We start from the raw sequence: 22,689 nt of genomic DNA on the forward strand, positions 1-22,689 counted from the left end.
AAAAACATAATAAACGCGGACGAAGAACCTGTAGAAATAAACCCAAGCGGTACAAAATGTCTGCCTGTCTGTCTGTCTTTCTGTCCGTCCGTCTGTCTGTCATTATTAAATATAAAAAAAAAATGTCTGTTGTATGGGTGCCCTCTTGCCAAAAAAAAATCTGCGGCAGAATGGGACAAAATCGAAGGTCTAAGGCACTCCAAGAAATTCTTGGGCGCAATTGGAGCTTGTTTTCCAAACAAGATTAACAGACTAAGTAGGAGACAGGTCAGATACGCCATAGCGGCCATAACAGGACACTTTGGCACAGGGTCCATGCTGATCAAAATGGGCATTATTGATGACCCTACATGTAGGGCCTGCAACGAGGACGTTGAGTCCATGGAGCATTTGCTTTGTGATTGCGACGTATTGGCTAGAAAGCGGTTGGACCTCTTGGAAGTGGCCTATCCACAACCAGAGGATTACTGTGCCTCCAACCTAAAAGGATCTTTGAAGCTATTTAGGGTGAGCGGGATTCAAGGACGGGGCGAGCACAAAAGATCCTAGAGGGTCGAAGTGCATCCCTAGGCCTAGATAGATGGGTGCCCCCTTTAATATTTATATTATTCTATTTGTTTAGTATTTGTTTTTATAGCGGCAACAGAAATATATTATCTGTGAATATGTCAACTGTCTAACTATCACGGTTCATGGGACACGGCCTGGTAACAAATGGACTGACAGACACACTGACGGACAGCAAAATCTTAATAATGGGCTCCCTTTTAACCTCTTGGTTTCGGAACCCTAAGACCTATGTTATTTTGACTATACACGTACGCGTACAAGCCAATTGGAGGCAATTTCAATTTATACTACGGTGAGTTTTGTTCAGACAAAATTTAAATATAAAACTTACTATATTATGTGTTGCTCTTGTTGCCACACGCCCAATAAAATCTAATAAATTATATGTTTCTTAATAAATGGATGGTCTCGAAATCGCTTGCGAAAAACAAAAGAACTCCTATGCTGTAAGATTGTAAATCTGTGCAATACGCGAGCGGTTATTTTGCGGTATCTTTAATATAATAGTCACCATTAATTTATTATGTTTCTAACGTTTATACAATTTTGTAGCAACTCATAATTCTATAATGAAGTATTGTAAAGTTTATGTTTAATAATGCGTTTTGGCATTTTACTAATAGTGATAGTTTTGTGCGATAAAGCGGTGATAGCCGAATAGTTAGGACTTCGTCGCCACTTTCGGAGGGCCGAGTTCGAACCCCAGCACGCTACTTCTCTAAGTTATGTGCGTTTCAAGCAAATAAATATAACTTGCTTTAGCGGTGAATAAATAAATAATAAATAACTATATTACTACAATACACACATCGCCATCTAGCCCCAAAGTAAGCGTAGCTTGTGTTATGGGTACTAAGATGACTGATGAATTTTTATGAAGAATATACATAAATAAGTCCGGGCACTGAAAACTTTCATGTTCTTCACACAAACATTTTCCATAGCATTGTTATGGGAATCGAACCCACGGACTTGGTTTCAGAAAGCAGGATCGCTACAAACTGCGCCAATCAGCCGTCAAAGGTCGGTGTAGGAAAAACATCGTGGGGAAAACAGCTTGCCTCTGTATTTTCATAATGCTCTGAAAGGCGTGTGAAGTCCACCATTTGACCAGCATGGTGGCCTAGGCCCTTCTAATTCTGAGAGGAGACCCATGGCCGGTAATCGATTGATGATGAAGGTGTTTTTTTTTAACTGTCCACCTCTTGGGAGGTCGACCAACGCTGCCTTTTCCGGTTCAGGGTCGCCAGCCCAAGGTCCATCGGTTCACCTTGCTATGTGCCCCGCCCATTGCCATTTAAGCTTCGCGACTCGTTGAGCTAACTCTTGTTCTTCTACAGATCTCCTAATTTCTGATTTGATCACGTAGAGACACTCAGCTACACACACACACACACAGCACATCTATAGTTGCTTAAATTAAAAAGATAGAAGAAATCTTTTATTGTCAGACGGAGTATTTTCAGAGGGGCGTGTGCAGACAATTCGAGCGACGCAAAAGTCAATGACTCAGGGTTCCCGTCCATTAGCCGTATAATTAAAAGTTATTAACTACTCGCGTGATGTGCACCCGCCTTAACTACTCGTGAATGGGCCTGTCTTTATAGGGGAGCTAAAATGACGCTTAGAATAGTTGTATCTACTTTCTTTTTCTTTTGAAAAACATAATTACTTAAAACTAGTTCATATCAATAACAATAACAATAGAGTGAGATATAACCGAATGGTATCCGAGATAGGGGAAACGAATGAAAAGAAGTCAAAGGAAAATGTAGCAAGATGATGTCAAATTTCAATTTCAATTTGAGTTACATACCTAGTTGGTGGGCACAATAGTATAATAGTGCTACAATATCCATCGATTGGCAGGCAAATTTGATTTCTTAAAAACTATGTCTTTACAATGCTCATTAAATTAAATTTTTATCATAAAGATCCAACATGGAGTAAACCGACAAACAGACCAGGGCGGGAAACATTAGTAGCATGTGTACTACGAGAAAATTATGTCTACCATTACCTCGACTAGATTTATAATTATCTCGTGACCCGCATGCTGGGGAGGATAGTGTGGAAAAGGCCTATTTTGCAGCGCCAGCTGATGCATATTCAGAAGGCTATATTACGATCATCGAAAAAATAGAGTTTAGTCAATTGTAGTATTGTATTAGTAAATATGATTTATTCTATTGATTGACTTTCCATGAGTATATAATTATTCCATAGAAATAAATTAATGACATTTTTATTATATTCAGTCGTCACTTGATGATTTTTTAAAAAATGTTTGTTATTTAATCATTGATTTTTGTGCAGTAAATTTACATTTGCATGTCAGAGATTGTGAATTAACATCAAATTTTTCTCATGTTTTAATCAAATCAAAGAATTTAATTAAATTGAATTCAGCATCATCATCATCCAAATATATTGCTTTTATTATAATTTTAAATAAATATATTACTATAAAAAGTATTTTTGCCATCTTTTATTTGCTTGTAAAGAAACTAAAAGATTGAAACAATGCTATAAAAATATTAATAAAGTCGCACCGTAGGTATGAATGCATAATTAAATAGCCTTAGTCATATCTTACCTACTCCATTATCTATATACAAACAGATAATCATAGTCCACGCATTGTCTTTGACCGACGCGCTACGCTTACATGTATCGCCCCGTAAGATCAGTTAAAATCAAGATAAAACATACCTATTTATTTTATGATACTCATTAAAATTTGCTGCACGCATAGCAGAACACCATGGCTCTACAATATTTACCATCTTCGGAGTGTTTTTATTAAGCAAGAATACATGATGTAGGCAACATATATATATCAGTTTATTTCATTTATTCATTCACCCACCATAATATACTATATATATTTATGTTATGTGATTGAATAAGTCTAAATGTGCACGCAGTGTATGTAATACGAATACTTATAATAAATACATATTATATATATTATTATAGTGTATGGTGGTGTGTGAATGAATAAATGAAATAATCTGATATATATGTGTTGCCTACAGACAGCTTTTGATTTATAAAGTCAGTAAGTACATCTAGTTTCCAGTATTAACCGGACCAAATCAACGAAATATTTTCATGGTTATATTTAACAATTACTATGCAAATAGCTGTAAAGCTAGGTTCGGCTAGCTAGGGCTCGGGCTATGACCTTGAGTTTACTCAGCAAATCATCTCCTTTATGTAGCAAAATTGTAAAAAAAACAACAAAAAGAGGGCTAATTTACACCCAGCATGCTGTTCTAATGCGATTTAAGATACAAAAATTTATATAGGGACCCATTTCAAAACCTTATGCCGACAAAGTCGAGAGCAAACGCTAACAGTTTACACTTTAGGCGGCATTCTAACGCTCCGATATGGCACGCGCTCGCATAGTCACATTCACACATAGTGTATTGCAACGGAATGCCGCGTGTGTGCAATATTGCCTCTAAGTTTTATTTATCTGTACGTTTTTTATAGTTCCAATTTTAAATTAAAAGTGAAAATGAATGAGACAAAAATTGTTTTAAACCCGTGACCGAGTTTTGTGAGACGTTGGTGGTGGATTGTTAATATAGGAAAATGTTTAGGTGAGTTTTGTTAAGTTATAAGATAGTTAAACTTCATAAAAAGTATACACGCCGCTTGAGTACCTAAACAATATTGCCTCTGAATTTTTATTAATCTGTACCATTTCATAGTTCCAATTTTAGATTGAAAGTGAAGTTAACGAAAGCGAATCGAAAATAAATGAAAAATTAATATTATTTTTAATCTCTGACCTAGTTCTATGGCTGGAGATTTATTTATAGAAAAATGTTTACATAATAAATTTAATAAGCTAGTTATTTTATATAACTTGTTTTGACGATACTTCATGAATAGTTTACGTACTGTGGCACAACGCTAAACCTAAGCTATCTAGTTACTATGGTTTATTAATATGTTTATTATATTGTTAATATAGGAAAATGCTAAGGTAACTTTTGTTAAGTTATAAGATATCATAAAAAGTATACACGCCCCTAAAACAATATTGCCTCTAAATTTTATTAATCTGTACCATTTTCTATACTTCCAATTTTAAATTGAAAGTGAGCGAAATCGAAAATGAGTGGGAAAACATTGTTTGTAATCTGTGATCTAGTTCTGTGAGCCATTGGCTATGGATAGGTATATATATATATATATATATATATATATATATATGGATAGGTATATATATATATATATATATATATATAGGAAAATGTTGAGGTGAGATCAGTTAAAAGCTTATAAATGTAATAACTCCTTAGCTAATTTACGAAACTATTATAGTTTTATTAATCTTTTCATAGTTCCAATTTTAAATTAGAAGTCACAGAACGAAGTCGGAATTAAGAGAGAAATTGTTTTTAATCTGTAAGATCTAGTACTTGCTATAGATTTATTTAATGGAAATATATAGGTGGGATATTCGTGGTTTAATGTTACTTACGATTTACGAACGTACTTAAAAAATAGAACAAGTAGGTAACTACTGAAACATAACTTAGTTTCGTGTGCCGATACAACGTTCATATTAATAAAAAACAGTGATAATAGCCGACGGCTTAACGTGCTCTCCGAAGCACGGTTTTCTGATTAAAAGTTTTTTTTTTTAATTTTATGACATTGCGTGCCGAGTTTGTAAGGAAGATGCAAAAGTTATAAATATCAGGGTATGCAGTGCTTTTGAGAATGTACCTATGTCGTGCTGGCGTGACCAACTGAAGCGTACCTACATTAATTTAAAAAACATATATAAACAAAGCCGTAGACATGAAATAGTAGTATATAGTAATAAGCATACTCTTTATACATAGCTATGCGCTAGGCGGCACGAAAAAATAATTATAATGACTTTCACGTGCCTGTCACTACGAGCACAATGTTATTGCAATAGCACCCTTGTTTTCTAAGCAATATGGTTTCTTAAAAACTCGGGAAATGTGCTGAACATTCGAAAGACATTGTTGAAGACAAAAACAGTGAAATAGTTGTACTCTGACTACACTGACTGATTTCGTACTTACTTTTACTATTAAACATCATAGTAGTTTCTCATGTAGTATTGTCACCGATGGACGTTGGGGTACCAAGGTGTTGGAATTGCGATCTTATACCGGTAAACGCAGCGTTGGTAGACTGGACGGATGACATCAAGCGAGTACAGGGAGACCCTGAACCCAAGGACGTAAGACCGTGGTCATCCATGTCATGATGATGATGATTGTCATTTTTAGCCCATTAAGGTCCCACAGCTGGGCAAAGGCCTCCTGTGATAAGACAGAGGATTTAAAGCTTAAACCCACGACTTTTAAACCTTCCACTTCGTTTGCTGTTTTTAACGAATATTTTATTACATGTTTATTAGTATTTTAAATCTCATTACCATGCCCGGAGTCAGGAAATCTCTCAACCCACAACTGGAAAATTTTTGTGTGACGTATCTGTATATTATAAGTATTTATGTATATCATTCATAAAATCATTCATCAGTTATCTTAGTGCCCATAACATGCTACGCTTACTTTGGGACTAGATGGCGTTGTGTGTACTATAGCAATATATTTATTTTATTTAACCCCCGTGCCTGGGAACACGGCCTCGTAAATAATCACTAAAAATGATAAACGAATCTGCATTGGTGGGTCTGACAAGGCATTGGAGCTGCGTGGTGGGTCTATGCTCTGAAACCATCTGTCCTATGAAAGAGGCTTGTTTATTGTTTATTGTTTATTGTTATTAGGTACACAAAACAGGTAATAACTAAAAGTAGATCTAAATATAAGTAATAACAACTTGTGTCCAGCAGTGGGTCGTTAATAGTCTAATAATGATGATGATGTTAATCATAATAAACGAGATAAAAAAAAAAACAAACCACCCTAGACACGGAGGTGAATAACCTCGATTTCCTAACTCCACATTGGTAATGAAGATTACCTTGAAAGATAAAAATTAAAACCCAAAACTAACAACTTTAAATTCAAATACATTCGTTTTTTAATTAGTAGTAAACTAGCGCTTGACTACAATCTCACCTGATGGCAACTACCGATGTGGATTAAGATGAGTCGCACTTGACTAGGAGATACGACTCTCTCTCACTCTTGTTTAAAAGATACCCAGGGGCTGGAGATAATTATCACTCCGGGTAAAGGATAAAAATGAACCTTCTCCCACAGCTTTATCAGCTCTCAGAGCACTGGAAATGGAGCATAAAGGAAAAAATATCTAAATACTTGGACCTTGCTCACGAGATTACCGCCATGTTGAGTCGACCGTTATTGTTCCGATCGTCGTTTCAGTCAATGGTCTTCTCGTGAAAAGCTTCGACCAACATCTTAAGAAGCTTTCGCTTGGTTATTGGATCAAGGAATACAGAAGGCAGTAGTCCTTGAAACAGCGCGTATTGTGAGGAGGTTCCTCACTCTGGAGCCCTGACCGCCGGTTGCTTGGGCATTTAAAAGCCCCGCAAGCGGAGGGTGTTTTCTTTTTTCTAATTTTTGTAAGCATTGTTAAGAATTAAAAAAAAATGAAAATCAGTAAATGATAGAATAATAAAAAACGGGAGTAAACTGCTCCAGTTCCATGTTATCGTACTTTAGCAGGTGGACACGATAATTATATCGTGTCCACCTGCGGATAATCGGGATATATAATCGGGAGCGGGGGGATATAATTTTTGTCTCCTGCCCATGCTAGCCCTACAGGGCTATATTTCCTATTATTTCCACTTGTGCTCTGAGAGTCGATAAAGCTGTCGGAGAAGATACATTTTTATCCTTTCCCCGGGGGATAATTATCTCCTGATCATGCTAGCCGGGCTGCAGGTTATAAGAGTTAGGAAACACGGAACTCGGGAGGACGTTCCAAATCATAGTCATGCGAATAAGAAAGAAAGATGCAAAACGCTATGTGCGAGTTTTTCAAATTGGGATATTGACAACATACGGATGTAAACCCGACCGGTGTCTTGCGGTGCGATGGTAGAATGGTGAATTAAATGAGTAAACAACAACTTTTTGTAGTAATACAGTATTAAGATCGACATTTAGATATTACACCTATTATTTTTTTGTTTCTATGTAAGTTACGTATTTATAAATACCTTTAAATCTAACCTAATACCTATTCTTTTTTTGGTTCACACCGAAACTGAACCCATAAATCCATAATCCGTATTAATAGATATTAGATAATACATAAAACTTTGGAGCTACTAAAATAGTTAAGCATTCGAAATCCGTTCTTTGTCCTCGAAGAATTCATGACCCCTACTTTTAAATTTAAACCGTTCAAGGAATAAAACATTCTTCTCCTTCCATTTACATACATATTGCGTATTGAATTGTAATACAAATACACGTTGTATCGCAGTGGGAGTCATCGCCGTGCTATTTCCTTTGATTTCATTATCAACGAAACAATACCGCTTCCTTTGGCTGTTTGTAATTGTTTCCTGAAATACGATATATGAGTAATTACCCTAGTTACTGAAACGCTAATCGTCGATCAAATTAGCGATATACTAATCAATCATTGATCACTTCAGATAAGAGTTACTATGTTGAGTTTCTAAGTCATCATCCATACATTATTATATTCTGCCGACGGCCGACTGGCACTGTGCGCAGCGACCCTGCTTTGTGAGTCCTAGGCCGTGGGTTCGATTCCCACAACTGGAAATGTGTTGAACATTCGTGTGATGAACATGATTGTTTTTCGGTGTTTATCTGTATATTTATGTGTAAGTATTTATGTGTATTATATTCATAGAAATATTCATCAGCTATCTCGGTACCCATAACACAAGCTACGCTTACTTTGGGGCTAGATGGCGGTGTGTATTGTCGTAGTATATTTATTTATTTATTTATTTATTTATTTATTTATTTTTAATGTATCTAATAAAAAATAAAGCAATTTAAATATACATATTTTGCTAGATTTTAGGGATAGTGAAATGCATAACTAAATAAAATAATAATAGCTATATAAAATTTGTTTTTGCGTCCGCGCCGCCCATATAAAATTCAGAAGTCAGTGGTCTATTATTTCTGGAATTTATTTGATAGATTTAATGTCAAAATTAGCATTCGGATTTGTCTTAGACCAACCAGCGCTGTATCCATTACTGTTTCACAATAATATCAATTTCGCTAATATAGTAATCAGCGTAGCTATTAACGTTTTTGTAACCCAACTTAAATTGATCGCTAGTTTACATTCTCAGCTACGTTAGTTAATTCGTTGTGTTGTTGTTCAGCCTTTTAGAAACTGGCCAGTTAAATTGCATGTTATTTAAATGGTGATTTATGTATATTCTAGTTCCTGGCAATGGACTATTTTTAAAGATTGTTGATAAACGTAAAATATATATACTTAGTTATATTTGCTGCAACTAAAAGACGACAGTTATAACTCTTTTGCTTAGTTGTAGTTGCATCAATCCATTAAGTACAGGAATATAAGTACAGGTCTCCTTTCAGAATGAGGAGGAGGGCCTCAGTCCATAACCCTAGCCAAGTGCGGCTAAGGAGACTTCATACGCTTATGAAAACAAAGTTCGGTAAAAAGTAGGATATAAAATTCAAATTTATTTATTTTAAGTAGGTCATGTCTGTCTGTTGGTTGTCATTATTAGTGTTGCCCAAATGCAAGAACAAGACGAGACTTAGCCAGTCTTGGTCTTGGTCTTGCGCCAATACACCTGGTCTTGGTCTTGGTCTTGGTCTTGCGCTCCCAGTCTTGGTCTTGGTCTTGGTCTTGCAGCAAGAGTCTTGCAAGTCTTGCAATTACCTATTAGTCTATTACTATTTATTAAAGTTTACTTTAAATCTTAGAAAAACGTATTAGAATTGGAACATTGTGAGCTTGAATTAACATAGCCATAGTAAAGATCAAGCAGATTAATAAATAACTGAAGATTTGATAAGAAATTCGAAAAATCAACTGACCTATATGTCGTTTTCCATGGAAGTAACTGTTTCTTAATAAACATTTATGATTTATAAGCTTACATTTGCTAAAACATGTAAAAAAACAAATTAATTACAATAACTTGACTGTATTTTAAAGAACAATACTTATCTGTCTAGAAAGAGATTGAACCCTCAACTTATAAGAAATTTAATAAAAGAGTTTTACGATTTATCATTTATTTGAATAAAAAATAAAATACAACACAAATCAACAGCTTTATCATTAGGTTATGATACTTTATATCAATTCTTTTGACCAAGAATTAATACAAAGTAACCATCTGGCTGACTCATCACTTAACCTATTTCTATGTTTTCTAATTACTAATGATGCTTTAGAAAATAACCTCTCAGCAGGTACTGAAGTTGCAGGTATTGAGAGAAAATCACGGGCCATTTTCGATAAAATCGGATACTCTGTCTCATGCGTCCTCCACCAATCTAAAATCACCAATCTGAAACTTATTTATTCTTTGGAACACCTGTAGGTACTCTTAAAATTCGAAATTATTTTGCATGAATAGTGTCAAATGTTATGATTTCGGCGCGGCGGCAACGATTGTTTTAGATTTCAAAAGAAGCCGCCGGCGCGTGTATCATAACCATGTACTTCCGAAAAGCGGCAAATTTCTTTGAGAAGTAAGTACAAAACCTTTGATGCCGCATTATCAAAGTGCCGATGGTTAAAACATAACTATGCATGCACTCAGTTTGATTTTAATAGATATTTTTTTATTCGCTATGTTTATGGTATTAGTCGTAATGCGCATAGGTCCAGTTTTTCATATTCTTTGATATAGTTTTTTGCGTCTCATAGAATTCCTAAGCGTACCTACCTACCTATACACCGAACTGTTACACCTAACTACTCCGTGAAATAGCGCTAAGTCCTAGCTGCAAGACGCAAGAGTCTTGCAGGCTATGTCTTGTTCTTGCTCAAGTCTTGCACGGTCAGTCTTGGTCTTGGTCTTGCTAAAAATACGCGGTCTTGTTCTTGGTCTTGGTCTTGCAAAAACGCAAGAACAAGACCAAGACTGCAAGACCAAGACTGAATTTGGGCAACACTAGTCATTATACCACCAGTTGGAAAGCAGATTTTACCGAGCAGAAGCCATATCAGAAAGAAAATAAATTTGTTTACTTTTATGTCAAAAGCATCACCGAAGGAGCATCTGTCGCTTTATTTTTAGATTAAACTCTCCAGTTTCCTCGGTGTGTACTAAAATAGGATGCGTTTAGTTGACGCGTGGACGGCATGTGTGAGATGTGAATCTTAACGATATTTATTTTTAAACTCCTGAAATGCAGTCTCTTGCGATGCGATGAACTAGTTTAGAGAACTAGATCATTCTGGGATCGCCCGAGTATTTAACTATTCGCTTGTACTGTACCTATACTTAATTACTAATTTTGTAAAACGGAAGATACGGAGACGGCTAGGTGAAAAAAAAGCAAAATAATATTTACTTTGTTTCAAAAATATTAGCAGTTTTTCGAATAACAGAATTGTGTTTTAAGGCGTATTCTTGGGTAACCCATGTTTTCAATTCGAAAATAATAAAATGCTTATTGTCCGATCACCAAAGTCTCAAACGAAAGCTTCGCAAAAACGTAATCATTACAAATGACATAGTGTTTACAATAAACATAGAAGGTATTTACAAATTATGTATTATTTAAAAAATACGATAAAAAAAATTTATTACTCTACAAGTTAGCTCTAACTGCAATCTCACCTTGTGGTAGTGATGATGCAGTCTAAGATGGTGGCGGGCTAACCTGTTAGGGAGTATGGTAGTCATACCCCTAATCGGTTTCTACGCGACATCTCACCGGAAAACTAATCTCTCCAACTATCACTTAGCGGCACATCTTTGTCGGTAGCGTGGTAACTAGCCACGGCCTCCCACCAGACCAGACCAGAGAAATTTCAAAGATTATGAATTCCCAAATTGATCCCGGCTGTATTTGAACCCGGGACTCCTACTTAAATTCACACCGCTCACCTTTGCGCCAGGGAGGTCATCAAATAGTATTTACGGCTCTTAACAATTTGATTTTGAGTAGCATCAGCAGCGATACCTGCCATGCTTTTGATGTATATAATGGGAACCTTGCAGTTTTTACGCATAACGCGCCAACACAGTAGTATCTAGGTACCTACTGTTATTCGAGACGCCGATGATAAGTTCGTGGTTTTAATAGGTACTTGCATTATTATGAATACAGCTCACGCAGTGGCGTGCACAGGGTTTTTGACCAGGGTATGCATAAAGAAGGAATATGGCATAAAATGGATTAAAATCCTTCCCGTTTATGAGTTATACAAAAATTTTAGGGTATGCAGTGCTTTTGTGCATGTTTGAAGTGCACGCCACTGAGCTCACGGCACTTCAAACAGTTAAATTAAGCAATTCATAACCCAAATTGCAGAATAAATTATATTGAGGAAGTATTTTTTACGATGTTTTCCAACGTAGTCTACTGTACGCATAACAATAGAAGTTGGTATGATGGTCAGGAACCACGCTTCGTGGTCATCTCATTTACATTCTAGTACATATACTGACGTATAAATAATTTAATATAATATTTTAAGTGCTCACATATTTCGCCATTTTCAACGAATGTTTAACTGGAAAAACCTTGTATTGCGTTACGAAATTAACAATTGGTTACGGAAGGATTTGGACGTGATTGTTGGCAGTTTGGCATTATTTTTCCATAATATTATCTTTCATTTTTTAATTGTTCTGTTCCAATTTATGATAAAGTGTCACAAGGTCAGTTTGTGCCTTCTTACATCATGTACTAATAAGGTCAGGACTTCAGGTAATAAAATCAACAAAGTATCATTAATTCATCAATTTATCGTCAAGAAGTGCAGTAGGTACTTATAATTTGACCACTCACTGCCTTACTTAAGAGACTTATATAAGTATTTAAAGTTAGTAAATAAAATATTATATCTCAGAATGAGAAGTTTTGGGCCGTAGTCCACCACGCTGGATAAGTTGACTTCTCACGCCTTTCATAATGGAGAACTCCCCAGCATACAGTATCCCCAGACGATGTTTTCCTTCACCGTTAAAACAAGTGTTATTTAATTGCTTAAATTAAAAACGCACATATCTCTCAAAGGAAGTCTAAAGTCTTTACCACTAAGCTATTACAGCTCCCAAAATAAATGTTAAATAAATAATAAAAAATAAAGCGAGGTACAGTTCGTAAGATGCTGGCAGCATAGCCCCTTTGGATGGCCAAACTAATTCGTTAAAATTGTATATAATGTTCATTATAGATACTTAAGACCAACTGTCATTTGATAAAGCGTTCTTCAAGCGGCTGGATTTAAGTCACGTCAAATAACAAATGCACAACTTAAATAAACATCTTATAACCTATGTCATTAAAATCTTGACACACTCGTAACTGCCATTTGGGGCGTCAAATTTCACAGTTATTGCATGAAGAGGTGTCTAATTACAAAGTCCTAAAATATTCAATATTATGCAGGACTGGCTCAGAAACTGATTCAACTAAATATGCAACACTCTATCTTTACTTATCATCTTCGTTCATGATGCAAATTTAAATTATTATTATTATTATTAAACTCTTTATTTGTATACCACAACATTAACATATTTAAAATATAACAAAAACAGAAACATATCGAAAGAAGTAGTAGTACAAAAGGCGGCCTTATCGCTAAATAGCGATCTCTGCCAGGCAACCTTAGAATTAGAAAAAAAAAAAAGAAGAGGAGAATAGACTGCTGGTGGTACAAATATTAAAATACATACATGCGAATAACTACATGCTAATACATAAACTAGTGTACACAAAAAGATAAAAATTAAATAATATAATTAATAAATAAAAATAAACTAATATATATAATAACAACACTTACATATTTAAATACTATAACATACAATAAATGAGTAAGTATATACATACTACTAATAGTCGTTAAATTAGCTGTTATTGCTAATGAAACTCTTCGAAAAATCTACATGAAAAAGCTTACTTTATTTTCGTGGAGACATCCTCATGGTTCTCACTTCTCAGTGCCTGTACAACCACCGTACCACGAGGGGCACGGTGGTTATTTCGGAACTCGTATCGGCTAAAGCGTCCCAACTAGTCGCCTGGTGACTGGGCCTCGGGAACACTTTCGCTCACATCCACGGCCCAACTAGCGGCAGGCCCTCCTCCGGGACATACTAAAATGGCCCTAAAAACCCCGAGAAGGGTGCGCCTTCCAACCCGAGGACAGATCTCTTGGTGACAGATTCCCCACATCCATCGCCCCGGTCCTCAACAAGGGGGCAGGCGGCGTTCGTGAGAAGACGCCTGCGACCGATCTTCCTTCGACGGACCGGGTGACAATCGACGTCAAAAAAAAATAACAATATTGAAACACGATGCGTATAAAAAATTACAATGTAGAATTCACAAAATGAATTTCAAATAAATATTAATTAAGTCATTGAAACAAATCTCGTGAATTCGTACCAACGAAGGTCACGTCAAGTGGGATCTATTTCTTCGTCCGTTCCATCTTTAGAGCGTAACATCCGGACATACAAACATAAACTGATAACACATCGCTTAAATTGCTGCAGTCATGTACTTACCGACGCGAGGTCGCCATTCCAGCAATTTGGGACACGAGCGACCATCGGTTCTTTGAGCTATGTGCCATTTTAGCTTCGAATCGTAGACGTGTTGGTGATCGCAGAAGATGGTAGCAAAAGCACAGAGGACGGATGATGCCCGTTCTCCGTTTCTTTCCTTTAGTCACCTCGTACACCCGAGGGATGAGGAGAGTATTGCAAATAATATATTCATACTATCGTTATATAAAGCGGTGATAGCCCAGTGGGTAGGACTTCGACTTCACCTAGGGCGGGCGTGTCCGAATCCCAGCACGCACCTCTAACTTCAAAGTCAAAGTCAAAAATATCTTTATTCAAGTAGGCCCATAGGTGGCACTTTTGATGCATACATAAGAATTACACGGTAGTGAGATGATGGCGATAACCACATACGTAAACTTAAAACTAAAGCTACGAGGGTTCCAAACGCGTCCTGGTCTAAGAAGAAGCCCACAACAAACTTAGCCGGGTGTTTTTTTTGTTATCACCATCTCACAATGTCATTTTAAATTGTTAGAAGAGCAACCTGGTTAGAGCAATAATTTACACCCAAGCTTTTTTATCGATTACGTAGTCCTTTATACTATAATAGGACTTTTCTAAAAGCTTACGTTTAATACTAACTTTGAACTTTTTAAGAGACATCTCCAAGATGTCAATTGGTAGTTTATTGTAGAATTGTATGCAATTTACTTTAAACGAATTATGAATTTTATGTAACCTAATATATTGCACTTTAAGTTTATTCTTACTTCTAATGTTTAAATTGTTGCAGTCTTTTGTAAGTTATGTGCGTTTCAAGCAATCAAAATATCAATTGTTTCCTGAGAGTTCTCCATAATGTTCTCAAAGGTGTGTGGAGTCCACCAATCCGCACTGGGCCAGCGTGTTGGACTACGGCCTTAACCCCTCCTCATTGTGGAAGCAGACCCGTGTGGGCCGGCAATGGGTTGATATGCATGTGATATGAAATTAATAGTTATTATATTTATATTTATACAAATAGGTACCATATGATCATAATGTGTCGATTTAGTAAGAAACTGACGATGTGTATTGCGTTATAGTTTTTTAAACGGCATCGAAAAAGGAGGAGGTTCTCAAATAGGTTTTTTTTTTAAGTAAACATTGAAATTGGGTTGAATCTTTCATTTCATGTACATAAAGGTACCACCGATTAAGCAAGTGACATATCTTTAAGTAAAATGCGCATAACTCGACAGTGAGTGCCGGGAATTTAACCAATAATAATTAATTAATTTAACCAATTTAACCCTTAATCGTTAAGAATTATGGTTAGGCTTTTAATTTAGGTTACAAGTAAGCTCTTGACTGCAATCTAACCCGATGGTCAGTGATGATGCACTCTAAAGATGATAGCGGGCTAACCTGTTTGGGACATAGCGCCAAATGGCTCAAATCGCGACATCGTTACGGAACACTAGATCGCTAGGCGGCACGTCTAAGTCAGTGGGGAGGTAACTATCTACGGCCAAAGCCTAATTAATACAATCCTCTGAGTTTACTTGTAAGTAAAATGATATACTTACATCCTGACTGTATTGTTTTAATTTGCCTAAAATAAAAGCGGGTTGAGTTTCTTTTTTTTCACTAGTTATCACTGTCATGGCTATTATCTTTTTTACGGTCGCCGTTAGTTTCCCCCCACTATTATGAAATTTGTAATAACTAGTTTATAAAATAAGCGTCCCTGCACGGCTATTATAAGCACGATACATTATCACCACGGGAAAGGACAAATTGTTTATCTTCTCCCACAGTTTTGAACTCCTCCTTTTAACTGTTGCCTTTTAATTTCACTGAAAAACATTCATTCATTAGGTACGCTTCTAAATCAATAGGTAGTCACTTTTTCAAATATTTTATAATAGAAGACTTACTTTTTAGCACTCATTTTATTTTCTCGAAAGGTACGTTTTATACCACTTTGAAAAATCCAGAATAAATAATATAAACAAACAGCCGCGGACGAGGAACATTTATAGATAAAAAAAACCATAAAAAAATTAGACAACTAAAACAAAACTGAAAACAAAAATTTATTTGTCATAACCATGAGCACAGAGTAGAATATACGATACGTCTTTCCCCTATTATATCCATATATATTTTCGATACGTCTTTCCCCTATTATATCCGTGGATATATTGTCCACCCGTGTGCCCATGCTCTGGGGGTGGATATAAATGCGTGAGGGGATAAACGTTATAACCTTTCCCCGTGGAGAAAATGTCCCCCGCCCATGCTAGCCCTGCAGGGCAAGTAAATTTTACCTCTTATCAGTCATCAACCTCTTATCAATCAGTATCGGGGAATAACATTTTGTCTCCTACCCATGCTAGCCGTGATGCTAAAACCCCCTCTGACAGGACTCCACTAAAATAAATAATATCTAAATAATTGACGTGTAAACAAGTTTTTTTATTAAACGGGGTCAACTCTCTCTTTTCCCTAGTTTAAAAGGAATAAGGAAAAGTTGACCCAACTTTTCCTGTTGCTATGCTTTGGCAGGAGGGAAAAAATTATATCCTTTGACAATGCATAATGTATGTTTGAGCCGCATAAAAAGAATTTAATGAAGTAAGAGAAAAAAAAATCAAATATTGGTTCAAAATTATCTACTCTAATTTTCCTCAGGGAAGGTGTAGGTGAAAGTGTGTGCAGGCAGCCAAGTGAAAACACCTACCCTGTAGGACTACGTATTTTTGCACCTGTTAAATTGGTTTTGAGATCAGTGTTTTAAACTATATATGTGTTGTAAACTTCATTAAAACCATTACTCTATACCTATTGTCTCAGTGATGTAAGAATCCCAAGTGGGTTTCTAGGTATTACGTAAAAGTTTGTATCAAATCTTCTGGTATATTCTCAAAGTCTTAACTGCGGGTCTAACTTGAGTTGCCAGTGGCCACGCTCCGTCGCTGGTGCAAGACAGGCTTTCGACCGAGACGTTCATACCTTCATACCTAACTTAACATAAGGCTCGCTAGCAGCGGAGATCGTAATATTGATATAATTGAATGTACCCTTTTGAAGTTTTTTTTTATTTCTGTACCTTACTGATTACCCTTGACTGCTATCTCACCTGGTGATAAGTGATGATGCAGTCTTAGATGGTAGCAGGCTAACATGTTAGAGAGTATGGCAAAGATTATTTAACCCATTTTCGGTTACCCATTGATAGGAGAAGTTATCCCCGTTTATAATTACACATATCTTATTTTCATATTAATTCCACTTGTGCGCCAATGCTCTGAGAGTTGATAAAGCTATGGGAGAAGTATCCTGCCCATGCTAGCCAAACTGGTCTTAGAAGGAAGCCCACAACAAACTTAGCAGGGGTTCTTTTGCTATCACCATCTCACAGAAAAAATTATATTAAGTTTTAAAGTTAGAGCAATTAATACCAAGCTTTTTTATCATTCATGTAATTTTTAATACTATAATAGGTATTTCCATAAGCTATACATTCTCGGCATCGGAATACGATCAGGGTAGTAGGTTAGGCCTATAAACTTTAAGGCTTTAAACTATTTTAAAATATAACTTTTTTGTTATATTTTAAAATTAAATTCACTTTTACAATCACTTAAACACATTGTAAAAAGGCCGAACACTGATCACAGATAAAGTGGCATAAGCATAAGTGACTTTACACAGATAAGTACCAAAGACAATAATCTAGTATAAAACTGTACTCAATACTCAACAATTCTCTAGGAAAAAATAACTAGTAAAATAAATATTTTATTTATTTATTTTACTTTAATCCGTTGCTCTATTGCTGCGTGATCGTAGGACAAACCAACAAACACACTTTCGCGTTAATAATATGAGTAAGGACATAGTTAGAAGGTGCCCTTATTCACCGTGTACCGTATATTAAATGAATCGAGATAGGCACCGCAACAGCTAAAGTGTTATTAGAGAGGCAAGTGAAAAGAAAATGACTCTAAGGCTTTTGTATATGTAAACACGATTTTCTTACGGTATTTTTAACTTTTCCATAGAAGCTAAGCTAAAGTTGATTAGATTTTTGTTTTTGACCTAGAGTCACGAATGAACTTGACGCTTCAAAAGTCTACTTATTAGGATCCATGAAATACAGCCCGCTGAGAGTAAAACGGACCGGTGGACGGACGGACAGCGAGGACTTCGTGATCCCTTCGGGCGATGACACCCTTCGGGCACGCAACACAGCAGGGCTAGCACGGGCGGGAGATAAAAATTATATCCCCCGATTATATCCCTTGACAAAGGATATAATTAACGTGTCCACGTTTACCCCCGTTTATTAATACAAATATATTATTTGGGTATTATTTCCACTTGTACGCCAGTGCTCTGAGAGTTGATAAAGCTGTGGGAGAATGTAAATATTTACCCTTTCCCCGGGGAGATAATTGTCTCCTGCCCAAGCTAGCCGTGCTGAAAAGAGTTTTCGTAGTGGCTTTTGTGACAGGTGACAAATCTCGTCTGGGGAAGTACCTACTTCTGCAGGGCAGCATTGTTGCAATGTTGTGTATCGCACTGAAGGGCGTGGTTGCCGGTGTTATTGCAGGCACATGTGGCTTAACACCTACGTTTCAGGTTGTTGGATACAAGAGAAGAAGTAGAGTATACAGAGTTAGAAGAGTAATAACAGAAGAGAATACAATAGAAGAAAAGACAAGCTAGTTGCAGGACGTGTTCCTTGCATGCCCTGCGAAGTGTTGCTCTGTTTTTACGCCATGGTTTTCCACTCAACATCAGATGACTATCTGCTTAGTCCGTAATTATTACTTAAAATAAAAAAATTAAGTCAAAGCAAACCACAGCGTTGTCGACGCGACGAACTCACAAATGATCGCGATAAGTGGAAAAGGAAAGCGAAGCCTTTGTCCAAAAATTAAATACATTACAAAAAAATGGTAAATACTAACAAGATAAATATTACGCGGATAAGATTGATTATTTAATTTTAACGTAAGCTATAAACATAAACCCAAAAATAAGATAAAGATAATAACATAAAAACAATAAAATTAAAGTCAACTCAAATGTCGAAAAAACACCAAAAAAGTAATTATTATGAATATTATTTAAATAACTTCTCATTAAAAAGTCACCTTATTTTCTCGAAATTATCGAGAACGGAATACATAAAAATCAAGTTTAAAAGAAAGCCGAATGCAAACGTAAAAGCAAAGTTGTTTACAATTTATTATTCCTCAATAAAGTTTTGTTTTATGTTCCTATACATACTGTGGAATTACTTTGAATGATAAAATCAATGAAAGATTTAAAAGAAGATTGTTTACAAAATTTAACAAATGAAATAAATGTTACTTAACAATTATTCTTTGTAAAGTCAACAAACATCTCCTGAGGATGCTCCGGTTTCGGAGCGAAACGTGCGTAGAGGGTACATTGCCGAGGATCTGTTTGGTGTGGAGTATACGGATTGAAGAAATTATAAATTAAACCATACAGTTTTCATGCTTTTCACCGAGTAAAGAAAATTAAGCTTAATTTTCATGAGCTTCGTATTAACACCTTTTATCCTCTGTCATTGATCTTTAGTCTAAGATTACTTTGGTTAGCATTACAAAATTGCCAACAAACAATTAAAATAAATTGTTTCATATCAAATCGTTATCGAATTCGTTTAGTATAGCAGATACAATTAATGATAATTGAATTTTTATAGATGTAATCGGTTATTGATAAGGAAATTAATATGAAGGCTTGAAGCCTATATTGAAAAATCTTATCCAATTAACTTAATGGTACTAGCGATATTGCTGCAACATATTAAAAGCATTATGTAGAGATATATTTGATGTGCTAGATAAACTGGGGTTTCATTTTATGTAAAAATTAAAACTTTGTAGAGCTGCAAACAATTAATTTAATTATTAAAATTATTAAAAGGCAGTTAAAGCTTCTCATTTGCCGAGTACGTCCCAAAAAGCGGCAGCAGCTGCCGAATCTGCTCGAATGCTTAAGCGCCGTAAATACTCCGTTATTTGTAATGATTACGTTTTTGCGGCGCTTGCGTTTGATACTCTGGGGCCATGGTCTTTGGACACGAAAGATTTCATTAACATAGTGTCACAAAAGTTGGTCCTTACGTCTGGTGGTCCAAGAACTGGCGCTTATTTAGCCCAACGGCTAAGTCTAGCTATTCAAAGGGGCAATAGCGCACGCATTTTGGGTACCAAGCCCATAAGTGAACAGTTAGGCGGCTTATATTTATTGTAAATATTAATTTTAGTTTGTAATTATTATTTCCCTACAAAAATATATTTTTCTTTGGTTTAGGAATACAATAAAGGCAGTTTTAATTGAATTAATAATTCCTTGAAGGCAAGGTTCGTACGACCTTTTGTCATTGGCAATTGCTGACAAGACATTAGACAAATGCCATTTAGAGCAAGGTTCTTCTGTTTAGTGGCAAGTAGAATTTTTTTATATAGCACCGTATCTGTCATCTCTCATCTTCGATTTCAAATGAGATCATTTCCGGTTTCGAATGAGCCTCAAATATTTAAACGATAAATAGCTTCAGAACAAATCGTTTTAAATACTTACTTTTAGTCATAAAAATGCATTAGGTAAGTAAGTACCCTATTGCGGGTACACCAAACAAAAGTACAGGACAACAGGAAAAATTAAGAAGCAACACTTTCCATAAGTACAATCTAAAATAATACCTGGCTAAGTTAGCTAAAGGTTTATTTTTGGGCGTAAGGCGGAATCTTTAGTTGACGAAAAGTCTGTGAAACCAAAATGTTTAAATCTACGTGTATTTAACACTTGCATCAGCAAATAAAAAATAAATTTGAGATTCAATTGACGTACCGTCAAGCGATGCGTTCCCGTACGATGTTTATAATCCGATCACGAATAATTTTTACAAGATTGAATTATCAGTACTATGCATAGACTTATTGTTCGTCTTCCTTTACTAGATTTATTACATAACCGGCAAAATTATATGCATATGTTATATAATGATGATGAAGTATGTAATAAGGAATTATATCTTTGAATTCCAGGACCAAATCTAGCTCCGTGCTGGGATCGGAGACAAAGGAGCCAGTTCCAGCACCTTCGCCCGCTGACTCTGGTGTTTCCGAATTAGAACGTGATCAACATGAATACAGGTATTTACATAATTTGCTCCTCCATCCTCAGAATCCCACAGCTGGGACGCTTGTAGGCCTTTTATCTCATAGGAGAAAGGGGTAAAGATCTAAGACCGTCTACTTTACTCCCATACAAGCTTCCATGATGTTATTTACCTCGGAAAGCAAACGTGCTTTTATCACTGGTGGGTTAGTCGTTATTTAGGGTTTTTCACACCCCACGGCTTCGTGTTACTGGTGTCCAACTATTTAATCATCATTATCAACTCATCACCGGCCCACCGGGCACGGGTCTCTTCCCAGAATGAGAAGGGTCTAGGCCTGAGTCCACTTCGCTGGCCAAATGCAAATTATTAGACTTTACACGCATTTAAGAACATTATGGAGAACTTTTAGGCATGAAGGATTTCCTCACCATTAATACAAGTAAAACTTAATTGCTTGATTGCTTAACGAATATAGGTAAAGTCAGAATCAAAACTTTATGAGTTCTCGAACTTCGTGCGTTTCGATGCGCAAAGTTTGAATGGAACTATAAGTACTTTAAGTTGCTTGTTGGGAATTGAACTCCCCCCTCTCGAAGAGGATTTTAAGTCCAAACCACTAAGCGATCACAGATAACGACTTAATACTCATTCTTAATAGTTCTTTACGTACGATTCCAGCACAGCAGACCGTCTACGTAGTCACGACGTCCGCCTTCGAGCACCGCGTCTCATGTTGCAAAGCTATGGCGGTCGAACGAGAGACGAGAGAGATGCGGAATTGGCAAGAGTTAGACGAGATAGAGCACTACTGCGACAGCGGCTGGAGGACACCGAATGGAGCTTGTGCCAGAGAGCGGGGGAGATTTCCCTCCTCAAAACTCAGTTGAAAGATGCTCAGGTCAGTTGAACCATTTTGTTGTAGAATGTTCGAAGGCTGTATAAGTTTAAATGGGAATCTATCTTGCCAGCTACGTTAGTAAGCTGTATTATTAGGGTAAAAGAGGTCTTGCTAACGATTGCTTCGTAAGTTAAAGATGGATTACAGAATAACTAGATGAGCTTAGAAAATATAGCCTATGCAGCCAAACATGTAAGTATGTGAGAAGAATTGACGTAGAGTTCCATAATGTTAGAGTGTTAGAAAAATTTAAAGTACATCTACAAATGCCCAAGTGGTATTAGCTAGATTAGAAAAGGCGTAAAGTTAGTGCTAACAAGCCACTACTTGTTAAACGGTAGCTAATATTATTTGAGATGAAGATTATAAGAAATAAATGTCTTCGTA

General features: G+C 36.2%; 1 protein-coding gene across 2 annotated transcripts in view; it reads left to right on the forward strand.

The window, feature by feature from the left end:
• The window catches only part of LOC120629713 (leucine zipper putative tumor suppressor 2 homolog), a 182,888-nt gene that overhangs the window by 158,349 nt on the left and 1,850 nt on the right, over positions 1-22,689 (forward strand). For both annotated transcript variants that reach the window (XM_039898704.1, XM_039898705.1), the window contains 2 exons: positions 21,328-21,435; positions 22,083-22,302. In XM_039898704.1, the coding sequence (XP_039754638.1) occupies positions 21,328-21,435; positions 22,083-22,302 (328 nt within the window). The remainder of the gene's footprint in view (positions 1-21,327; positions 21,436-22,082; positions 22,303-22,689) is intronic.

Source organism: Pararge aegeria, chromosome 15 (genome assembly GCF_905163445.1).
Source record: "Pararge aegeria chromosome 15, ilParAegt1.1, whole genome shotgun sequence".
NCBI classification, from domain to species: Eukaryota; Metazoa; Arthropoda; class Insecta; order Lepidoptera; family Nymphalidae; genus Pararge; species Pararge aegeria.